This window comes from Leucoraja erinacea, chromosome 1, assembly GCF_028641065.1.
Source record: "Leucoraja erinacea ecotype New England chromosome 1, Leri_hhj_1, whole genome shotgun sequence".
NCBI classification, from domain to species: domain Eukaryota; kingdom Metazoa; phylum Chordata; class Chondrichthyes; order Rajiformes; family Rajidae; genus Leucoraja; species Leucoraja erinaceus.
The window spans coordinates 680,987-692,599 of record NC_073377.1 but is presented as its reverse complement, the minus strand read 5'-3'; the positions used below and the strand labels follow the sequence as shown (position 1 = coordinate 692,599).

Genomic DNA, 11,613 nt, shown 5'->3' with positions numbered 1-11,613 from the left:
TATTTTTCTATGTTGGAGACCAAGAGTTCTAGAGGCTATGAAAGGGCCGGGTTTGCTGAGATGTTTACTAATAAATACCACAGCAAAATAAACATGCATTTCTTTGTCAGCAATTGGATTTGTTAGCCCAAGAAATAGTTGAAGCACAATGCTTTCAGAAGAAAAACCCAAAAACAGCCAAAAGAAAATGTTGAAAGGTTCAGATTAGGTAGAATGGAAGGAAACATAACTAATATTGTGGTTCAATGGCACTTTATTATCACATACCCGAGTACAGTGATTTAAAAAATATATACAATTCAGTGACCATACATTAGGCAAAATCATACCAAGTTTTAGACTGCAAGATAATAGAACAAACTGGAGTCAGTACATAAGAGTCACCACATTTTAGGCACCATCTTGAGCCCTTCAGGTCTGAAGTTTAAAAACCAAGTCTTAACCTAGCCATAAAGGCTTGTTAGTCCTGACAGCGGCACTGGGTTAGTGTTGCGGGGATCGGCTTGATCAGGTGATGTGCCTCTTCAGCTGCTCCACAATTCCATGCTGCTGCAGGAGGCGCCCGTTCGACGTTCTTGGTCACAGAGCGGCGCCCGATCTAATGTAGTCCAGAAACTCGCCATCCTTCTCGTCTCCGATGGCCATTGCTCAGGTCCACTCCCCCAGAACCCCTCCCGCAGACAATTCAAAGCACATCTGAGGGTGCAAGAGACAAGAACCCAGTCCACTCACTGGCATTAATCTTTCTTTCCTTCTGTCCGTCCATCGCCACCTGGTAGGATTAATGGCTGGTTGGGCTGAATTATCTGCTCTAACACTGTACATCAATGGAAATCCATGAACCATTCTCTTTAAAACACCATTGTGGAAACCCACAGGTCCTGGAGAATGAATTACATTATTTTTTTTAAATAATGTCATTTTCTTACCTACAATAACTTCAGTATGAGCTAGGCCACTAAATACTAGGTGCATCTTCTTTTCCACTGTGAAAACTGAAACAAGATTATTATTAAGTTTGCCAATTCATGTGAATTTTCTTTAAACATTTTAGCAGAGCGCTTTTAAAATGAGATAACTGACAGCTAGGATAGAATTGGGGTTATACCATGTCAGATCAACTCATCTATGAGTCTGTTGGCATTTAATTCACTAAAGAGCTTTACTTCCCCCATTTGGGCTGGAGGTTTTCAGAATCAACCATTCATGTGATCTGGAAGACAGTGACAAATCGGTTGGATGTTAGAGTTACAGTTTAGTTTATTGTCACATGTACCGAGGTACAATGAAAAGCTTTGTTGCATGCTAAACAGTCAACAGTAAGACAACACATGATTGTAATCAAGCCATTTACAGTGTATAGACACATAAGGGAATTACATTTAGTGCAAGGTAAAGCCAGCAAAGTCTGATCAAGGATAGTCCGAGGGTCACCAAAGAGGTAGATAGTAGTTCAGGACTACTCTCTAGTTGTTGGTTGGATGATTCATTGACTGATAACAGCTGGGAAGAAACTGTCCCTGAATCTGAAGGTGTGCATTTTCACACTTTTAAACCTTTTGCCTGATGAGCGAGGGGAGAAAAGGACGTGACCAGGGACTCATCCTTGATTATGCTGCTGGCCTTGCCGAGGCAGCGCAAGGTATAAATGGAGTCAATAGAAGTGAGGTTGGTTTGTTTGATGGTCTGGACTGCGTTCACAATTCAATACAATTTTTTGCAGTCTTGGATGAGGCTGTTCCCGAATCAAGAGGATTTGTTGATTCATTGATATGAACTGGGATCAATGGATTAGTTCTAATAGCCTTCAGTTCTATTCTTTAACCAATTAGAACAGGGAATCCCATTGGTCATGAAAATAACTTTTCTGGCTCTCTGGATTTTTTTCCTGCCCATATGCACAAGGCACGAAACATTTGAATGAGTTTATCAGAATCACAGATTTAATGCTGCATTCCTGTTCAAACAACGAGAGTAAAGCTACCTTGTGTTTTACATGTTTTTTAAAAAAAGAGATACATTTTGGTATTTAGAATAAAGGCGTAACCTATTTACTAAGTGGAGCGAGAATCCAGAAATCGGAGGTGCAAAGGGACTTGGGAGAGCTGGTGCATGACTCCCAAAAAGTTACTTTGAAGTCGAATTGGTAGTATGGAAGGCAAATTCAATACTGGCATTTATATCAAGAGGACTGGAATACAAAACCAGAGATGTAATGCTGAGGCTCTATAAGGCGCTGGTCAGGCCACATTTAGAGCAAATCTGGGCCCCATGTCTGAGGAAAGATATGCTGGCTCTGGAGAGGTTCCAGCGGAGGTTTTCAAGAATGATTCCAGGAACGAGTGGGATATCATATAATGATCGGCTTGACAACACTGGGCCTCTACTCGCTGGAGTTTAGAAGGTTGAGAGGGGGACCACATTGAAACTTTCAGAATAATGAGTGGATTTGGAAAGAATGTTTCCGCTGGTGGGGGAGTCTAGGACCAGAGGTCAATGCCTCAGAATTAAAAGGCACTTTTAGAAAGGAGGTGAGGAAGAACTTCTTTAGCCAGTGGGTAGTCAATCTGTGGAGCTCATTGCCACAGAGGGCTGTGGAGGTCAAGTCAGTGGATATTTATGAGGCAGATAGACAAATTATTGATTAGAATGGGTGTCAAGGGTTCTGGGGAGAAGGCAGGAAAATGGGATTAGGAGGCAGAGATCAGTAATGATTGAATGGCAGAGTAGATGCGATGGGCCAAATGGCCTAATTCTCCTCATAAGGTCATAAATGATAGGAGTAGAATTAGACCATTCGGCTCATCAAGTCTACTCCACCATTCAATCATGGGTGATCTATCTTTCCCTCCAAACCCTGTTCTCCTGCCTTTTCCCCATAACCCCCGACACCTGCACTAATCAAGAATCTATCTTTCCCCGCCTTTAAAATATCCATTGACTTGGCATCCACAGCCTTCTGTGGCAAAGAATTCCACAGATTCACCACCCTCCGACTAAAGAAATTTCTCAACTCCTTCCTAAAAGAACATCCTTTAATTCTGAGGCTATGACCTCTAGTCCTGAACTCTCCTACTAGTGGAAACATCCTGTCAACATCCACTCTATCCAAGCCTTTCGCTATTCTGTATGTTTCAAAGAGGTCCCCCATCATTCTTCTAAATTGCAGCGATTATAGGCCCAGTGCTGCCAAACACTCGTCATAGGTTAACCTACTCATTCCTGAGATCATTCATGTAAATCTCCTCTGGACCCTCTCCAGAGTCAATACATCCTTCCTCAAATAGTCTACGCCTTTATTCCTACTACTAAAAGTGCATGACTTTGCTGCACTATATTCCATCTGCCACTACTCCGCCCACTCTCCCAACGTGTCCAAGTCCTTCTGCAGAGTCCCTGCTTTCTCTACACTACCTGCCCCTCCACATATTTTCGTATCATACGCAAACTTGGCTACAAAGTCTTCAATCCCGTCATCCACATCATTAATATACAACGTGAAGAGTAGCGGCCCCAGCACCGACCCTTGCGGAACTCCACTAGTCACTGGCAGCCAACCAGAAAAAGCCCCCTTTATTGTCACTCTTTGTCTTCTGCCATCCAGCCAACCTGCTATCCATGCTAGTGTCTGCTCTTTGATACCGTGGGCTCTCATCTTCCTTTGCAGCCTAACATGTGGTACCTCATCAAAGGGTTTCTGAAAATCTAAGTAAACAACATCTACTGACTTTAACATGAACTGCTATAACATGAAGTTTGGAAACAAGCCCTTCGGCCACAGGCTGACCAAATACACTAATTCCTATCCTGCACACTAGGGACAATTTAGTTACAAAGCTGCATCTTTGGGATGTGGCAGGAAAGGAGAACACCCGGAGAAAATCCAGTTACAGAGAGAACATGCAAACTCCGCAAAGACAGTACCTGTTAACACGATCGAACCCGGGCGTCTGGCGCTGTAAGGCAGCAGCTCTATCGCTGTGTCACTGTGCTACCCGCCATTTGAATTGGGATTCATTGATTCGTTCTAACAGCCTTCGGATCTTTTCTTTAACCAATTAGACAAGGAAAATCCGTTGGTCTTGAATACGCCTTCCGTGCCTCTCAGGATTTTATCTGCACACAAGCACAAGGCATGAAACATCTGAATAAGTTTATCAGAGTCACAAATTTAATCCTTCATTCCGGTTCAAACAGTGAGAGAACAGCCACCTCGTTTTACATACAAATACAAGGCGTAGCTATGGGCACACGCATGGGCCCCAGCTACGCCTGCCTCTTTGTCGGGTACGTTGAACAATCCTTGTTCAATACGTACCAGGGCCCCATCCCCGACCTCTACCTCCATTACATCAACGACTGCTTTGGGGCCACCTCCTGCACCCACACACAACTGACTGACTTCATCCTGACTGTCTCCTCAGATCCTGGTGAACTTCTACCGCTGCACCATCGAGAGCATCCTTACCAACCATCACAATATGGTATGGCAACTGCTCTGTCTCCGACCGGAAGGCATTGCAGAGGGTGGTGAAAATTGCCCAACGCATCACCGGTTCCACGCTCCCCTCCATTGAGTCTGTCCAAAGCAAGCGCTGTCTGCGGAGGGCGCTCAGCATCGCCAAGGACTGCTCTCACCCCAACCATGGACTGTTTACCCTCCTACCATCCGGGAGGCGCTACAGGTCTCTCCGTTGCCGAACCAGCAGGTCGAGGAACAGCTTCTTTCCGGCGGCTGTCACTCTACTCAACAACGTACCTCGGTGACTGCCAATCACCAACCCCCCCACCCCCGGACACTTATTACACTTATTTTTTTTTTTTATTCAAATCGTTTGCTATGTCGCTCTTCAAGGGAGATGCTAAATGCATTTCGTTGTCTCTGTACTGTACACTGACAATGACAATTAAAATTGAATCTGAATCTGAATCTGATCCACTTCACCACCAAACTTCCATCCGGCACTCAAATACACCTAGACTATTTCCGACACTTCCCTACCATTCCTTGACCTCACCTTCTCCATCGTAGGTGATAGACTTCTGGCCGACATCAACTATAAACCCACTGACTCCCATGGCTATCTAGACTACACTTCTTCCCATCCTGCTTCCTGTAAGGACTCCACCCCCTACTCCCAATTCCTCCGCCTACTCCGCATCTGCTCCCAGGATGAGGCGTTCCACACCAGGACATCTGAAATGTCCTCATTCTTCAGGTAACGGGGATTCCCCTCCTCCACCATAGATGAGGCTCGCACCAGGGTCCCTTCCATACCTCACCACACTGCTCTCTCTCCCCATCCCCGCACTCGCAACAAGGGCAGAGTCCCCCTAGTCCTCACCTTTCACCCCACCAGCCGTCACATACAACAAGTAATCTTCTGTCATTTTCGCCACCTCCAACGTGACCCCACCACTCGCCACATCTTCCCATCTCCCCCCATGTCTGCCTTCCGCAAAGACCGCTCCCTCCGTAACTCCCTTGTCTATTCTTCCCTTCCTTCCCGTACCACTCCCTCCCCGGGCACTTTCCGTTGCAACCGCAAAAAAAATGCAACACCTGTCCCTTTACCTCCCCCCTCGACTCCATTCAAGGACCCAAGCAGTCGTTCCAGGTGCGACAGAGGTTCACCTGTATCTCCTCCAACCTCATCTACTGCATCCGCTGCTCTAGATGTCAGCTGATCTACATCGGTGAGACTAAGCAGAGGTTGGGTGATTGCTTCGCCAAACACCTCCGCTTGGTCCGCAAGAACCTACCTGACCTCCCGGTGGCTCAACACTTCAACTCCCCCTCCCATTCCCAATCCGACCTCTCTGTCCTGGGTCTCCTCCATTGCCAGAGTGAGCAACACCAGAAATTGGAGGAACAGCACCTCATATTTCGCTTGGGGAGTCTGCATCCTGCGGGCATGAACATCGAATTCTCCCAATTTTGTTAGCAGTTGCTGTCTCCTCCCCTTCCTCAGCCCTCGGGCTGTCTCCTCACATCCCCCAGCCCTCGGGCTCTTCCTCCTCCTTTTTCCTTCCTTCTCCCCGCCACCCCCTATCAGTCTGAAGAAGGGTTTCGGCCCAAAACGTTACCCATTTCCGTCGCTCCATAGATGCTGCTGCACCCGCTGAGTTTCTCCAGCATTTTTGTGTACCTCGTTTTACATGTTTGATTTATGAGCTTTTGGAATAATGCACGTTTAATCAAAATCAAAATGTTTGAATTAGCGGCCAAATTTACACTTGGTCGCATAGTCACGTGCAATGCCTGGCAAGGCAACAGCGACGTTTTGCAGCGAGCTGCTGCTTAAATTAGATATTAAATAAACATTTATTTAAGATGTCTTTTCCTGTTATTTTTTCTTTAACTTTTTTATATCAATGTACAAAGTAAAAGAATAATGGCTGTCATAAATGAACTATTTTTCATGTGATGTAAACAGTTATGACTCTTCCCCTTGACTACATTCCTATGGTAAAAATATTTAAGTTACACATTTCTGAGATAGTTATGGAGTAATATAACAGGCCCCTTGGCCCAACTTGCCCACACCAACCAACATATCCCACCTGCCTGCGTTTGACCCATATAGCTCTCAACCTATCTTATCCATGTACCTATCCTAATGTTTCTTAACGTGCTGCTTGTCAAGAACATAACCCCGTGTAAAATGAGAAATGGCTGCAGAGCAATAGTATTATTCAGCACAGAAACAGCCCCTTCGGCCAATTCATCCATACCAAACAAGATGACTCTCTGAGCTAGTCCCGTTTGCCCATTTAGCCAACATATGGTGAAAATTAGAGGAGTCCGTACAGCCAAGTCAGAGCATAGTTACTCCACCTAGTGTCGTTATGCAAACATTGTTAAAATGAAACTTTTAGTTAGGTTTTCTTTTCTTCAAAAGAAAATCTTCTAAAAGTAAGCTACATTTTAACAACACAGATAAGACTATGTGCAAGAAGGAATTGCAGATGCTGGAAAATCGAAGGTAGACAAAAGTGCTGAAGAAACTCAGCGGGTGCAGTAACATCTATGGAGCAGACAAGTTGCGGGGTGACATCTGTATGGTCGTGAGTAGTCACCCAAAGTCGTAACTTTTCCTGATCTCTACTGGATTTACATAGTTGAAAATTTTCGACGACCTGCTGCGACTGTGACTGGTGCCGGCAAGTCGCCGAAAAAAATTGCGCAAGTGGGACAGGCCCTTTACTGTGCTTAGGTAGCTTTCAACATAATGTATCAACATTGAATTCTCCAATTTTAGGTACCTAACCTACAATCAAACCCTCCCATTTTTTTTTCTTATTGCCCTTCTCCCTTCCCTGGGCCCTACCTGAATTCACTGCCATTTCTCCCCTCCCTGCTCCCCCCTTTCCACCTATATTCCCTCCTCTGGCTTTACAATTCCATCCCCTTCTATCCTCATATCACAATTTTTGCCTTTTCATCTCTGGCCTTCATTCAACCATCTGCCTATCAACCACACCCTCTTTTATCCACCAATCACTCGTCAGGTTTTGTCCTATTCCCTTCTCTCTTCCAGCTTTCTCATACCGCCACCACAAATATTCTGAAGAAGGGCTCCAACCTATATGTCACCTGTCCATGTTCTCCAGAGATGTTGCCTGAACCACTGAGATACTCCAGCACTTTGTGACTTCTTTTTGTAAACCTGCACCTTCAGTTCCTTGTGTCTACTTGCTAAGTTTATTGTAATGCATCGTTCAAGAACCTTATGGTTGAGGGCAAGTAGCTGTTCTTGAACTTGGTCACCAATGCATTTGGGCAATTTACAGTGGCTATTTAACACACCTTGGAAGGTGTGATCTTGGAAGAAATCAGACCTCCCAGAGAAAACCCACGCAGACACAGGGAACACAGGCAAACTCCACACAGTCAGCACTCACGGTCAAGACTGAACTGGGTTGACATATGATGAAAGAATGGGTCAACTGGGCTTGTATTTACTTCAATTCAGAAGGATGAGAGGGTTTCTTATAGAAACATATACAATTTTTAAAGGCTAGATGCAGGAAAAATATTCCCGATGTTGCAGGAGTCCAGAACCAGGGGTCACAGTTTAAGAATAAGGGGTAGGCCATTTAGGATTGAGGTAAGGAAAACATTCTTCACCTAGAGAGTTGTGAATCTGTGGAATTTGCAGCCACAGAAGGCAGTGGAGGCCAATTCACTGGATGTTTTCAAGAGAGTTAGATTTAGCTCTTAGGGCTAAAGGAATCAAGGGATATTGGGAAAAAGCAGGAACGGAGTACTGATTTTAAGTGATCAGCTATCATCATATTGAATGGCGGTGCTGGCTCGTAGGGCCGAATGGCCTACTCCTGCACCTATTTTTCTATGTTTTCAGGGAGTGGTTAACATTTATAATTACTGTAAGAAGATAAAGTAAAAGTAAAACAAAATCACTGATGCTAGAAACTCTCAGCAGGGCAAGCAGCAACTGTGGAGAACAAAATATTTAACATTTAAGGCGCTGCCTCTTCACAAGAAAGAAAAACATTATTTGGTCCCAACAATCACATTCTTAGATAGTAATTTAAAAATGCCCGTATCCACAAACTATGTACGTGTACATCTTGATTTATTTTCTATATTACAAAATCACTGCACATTTGGTGTTTACAAGCCTGAAGTTGTGCCAAATAGCGATTGATGTCAACTAGCACGTCCGTGAAAGAGAATGGAAGGTTCAGGTTTAAGGTAATGGATAATTAATGAGTGATTTTGTTCATACACAACTCAGCTTGTATCACAGGCAGAAGAAATGAAAATACGAAGAAACAAGGAACTGCAGATGCTGGTTTACAAAGAAAGGCAAAATGCTGGAATAACTCTGGCAGAATCCCTGGAAAACATCGACAGCTGATGTTTCGGGTCGGGACCCTTCGGATATGTCAATATAGGTCTAACAAGCACTTCTGGAGATGACATAAGTTTGTGTTTGCATAACAAGAAAGGTTTACGAAAGCTAAATTTATCAGATCTAAAGTTGGGCAGGGCAGATGGAATTTAATCCCAACAATTGGGAAGTTATGTATTTTGGGAAGCAAAAGTCAGAATGTGTGTCAGGAGTTATGTGGAGAAGGCAGGAGATTGGGGTTAGGAGGGAGAGATACCTTGTAAACCTACGTTGCACTCCCTCAATAGCAAGAATGTCCTTCCTCAAATTAGGGGACCAAAATGGCAGGAACTCAGTGGGGGTCCTGTCCCAAAATAACATCAACTGTCCATTTCCCTCCATGATTCCCGCCTGATTCACCAAGTCCTCCAACATTTCTGTGTGGTTTTTTTTTTTAGTAATTTGGCACATTTATCTGATTCATGAAGGTTGTGTTCAACTTCCCAATATAATGCAGCCAGATTAGTTTATCTTAGTGTCATCTTTAGCAACACAGGTCTGCAGTTTCTTTTGTAAGCATGGTGGTGGTGGAGGCTGATGAAATAATGGTGTTTAAGAGGTGTTTACAGTAGATAGGCACATGGATAGGATACGCTAGAGGCAGGAAACGTGTTCCCGACGTTGGTGTAGTCCAGAACCAGGTACCACAGTTTAAGAAGAAGGGGTGAGCCATTTAGGACTGAGATGAGGAGATAATTTTTTTCAGCCAGAGAGTTGCAAATTTGTGGAATTCTCTGCCTCAGAAGGCAAGGGAGGCCAATTCACTGGATGCTTTCAAGAGAGAGTTAGATAGTTAAAGATAAGGGATATAGGGTGAAGGCAGGAACAGGGTACTGGTTGTGGATCTTCTGCTTCTTGCGTATGGCGTGCACAGCCTAAAGTTGTAGGACAACTTGGTCTATTTGATCTTATTTCATTGTGCACGCCGGGTCGATTGCATTTGTTGAAACACGGCGGACTACATGGATAGTGAAGGTTGCAATCTTCCACCCCTGGTTGTGGATGATCAACCATGATCACATTGAATGGCGGTGCTGGCTCGAAGGGCCGAATGGCCTCCTCCTGCACCTACTGTTTCTATGTATGTCTCGACCTGAAACGTCACCCATTCATTCCGTCTCTCCAGATACGCTGCCTGTCCAGCTGATTGATACAAATACATTGATAAATGCTCCTGAACACATCATCAGTGATGTAACCTGGGGTCATTGGGTGTTTCGGGTCTTTCAATATCAGACACCCTCACCCAGGCGACCCAGCCATGGTTGATCAGACCACGACTTGTGTTCGGGTGGCAATTGCTCCTCCCCATGGACCTCCTCTCCTGATCCAGAGCCATCTCGAGGCCTTCTCCGCTGCCTCTGTGGTGTTCTTGATGGCTCTTCTCCCCTCCACTCCGTTGATGCCCGGTGCACTCTAGGCTTTGTAGAGCGATTGCCCTGCAAAACCTCTGCAGCCAACCTCGATGGGCGTGCACCTTGCCTTCCAGCCCTGCTTACGGCAGTCTATGACCAGCTCTTCATGCTTGGCCATCTTCCTGAGTTATATCCAGGCTTTTTGTGCCCAATATTCAGTGTAAACCAGTATCTGCACTGTAGTTCCTTCCTTGCACAATAAATGTCGCCCGCCCGCTCTCTACGCCGCCCCGACCGACCGCTCGCCCGCCCAGCGCCGCCGCCAACCACAAGATCAACTTTGCAGACACACACACGCAGCGGCGGCGAGCGAGCGGGCGGGCGGGGCTGTGGGGGAAGGTACCACGGCAGCGGGGACGGAGGGGGTGGCGAGAACACGACGCACCACCACACAAACCCCACACAGGGCAGATAACGGTAACGGCAAACACAGCTCCATTTCCGGGGCTGGGAGAGGCGAGTGCACACGTAACCCGAGTTTTCGCGGAGCTGTGGTACAGAGGGGCGGCGTTGGCAGCAGCTTCCCCCCTTCTCCTCGGCTACCAGAGCCCAGTGGGATCCGTGTCCCCGCCCGCCCCGGCCCGGCCAGGCCAGGCAGCCATTCGTCAGTAGGATGGCGCCGCGGTGAAGGGAGGCTCGCTGTCTCTCTCTCGCTCACTTACTTACCCCTCCTCCCTTCAGAAGCTGCACAAAGAAAACGCCACACCCGCATTCCGTGAAGAGAAAGCAGCAGTTTATAAACAAGAACAAGATACACTTACAGATACGGAGGAAGATGGAGGGAGAGACGATGCTGTCGATGCTGCAGGAAGCCTCGGCGGGGAGGGAGCGCCGGTCGGCGGGAGCCTGGAGGAGCAGCAGCGCGAGGTTCCACTCCTTCAGCGCGAGCCTGAGGTGCGGGGGCGGGGCGGCGGCGGCGGTTGGTGTGAGGGGGCGCGCGGCCCGGTTCAAATGTTCAAAGCAAAGACGGTTCAAAGGAGGGGGCGGGTGTTACCGCGCGGGGGGACGCTGTTTAAAATGGAATGGGGGCGGGGCGCGATGGGGGGGGGGGTTGGGGGTAATGATGAGGGGGGTTGGGGGGTAATGGGGAGGGGGGGTTGGGGTAATGGGGAGGGGGGTTGGGGTAATGGGGAGGGGGTTGAGGGTAATGGGGAGGGGGGGGGTTGGGGTAATGGGGAGGGGGGTTGGGGTAATGGGGAGGGGGGTTTGGGGTAATGGGGAGGGGGGGTTGGGGGTAATGGGGAGGGGGGTTGGGGTAATGGGGGAGGGGGGTTGGGGGG

General features: G+C 46.8%; 1 protein-coding gene and 1 long non-coding RNA gene across 6 annotated transcripts in view; one reads left to right on the top strand and one right to left on the bottom strand.

Moving 5' to 3' along the window:
* Nucleotides 1-237: 237 nt before the first annotated feature.
* On the bottom strand, nt 238-11,233 carry LOC129701781 (uncharacterized). The gene is made up of 3 exons (XR_008724267.1): nt 11,095-11,233; nt 3,925-4,116; nt 238-1,213 (listed from the first exon to the last, which is right to left on the bottom strand). It is a non-coding gene; the product is annotated as an uncharacterized LOC129701781 (long non-coding RNA).
* Nucleotides 10,679-11,613, top strand: part of dnaaf9 (dynein axonemal assembly factor 9) — a 109,363-nt gene continuing 108,428 nt past the window's right edge. For 2 of the 5 annotated variants that reach the window (XM_055642897.1, XM_055642818.1), the window contains exon 1: nt 10,681-11,227. In XM_055642897.1, coding sequence (XP_055498872.1) covers nt 11,109-11,227 — 119 coding nt within the window. In that variant the 5' untranslated portion in view covers nt 10,681-11,108. Of the gene's footprint in view, nt 11,228-11,613 lie in introns of all 5 variants that reach the window. The other 3 variants (XM_055643124.1, XM_055642970.1, XM_055643049.1) reach the window with 2 other exon arrangements.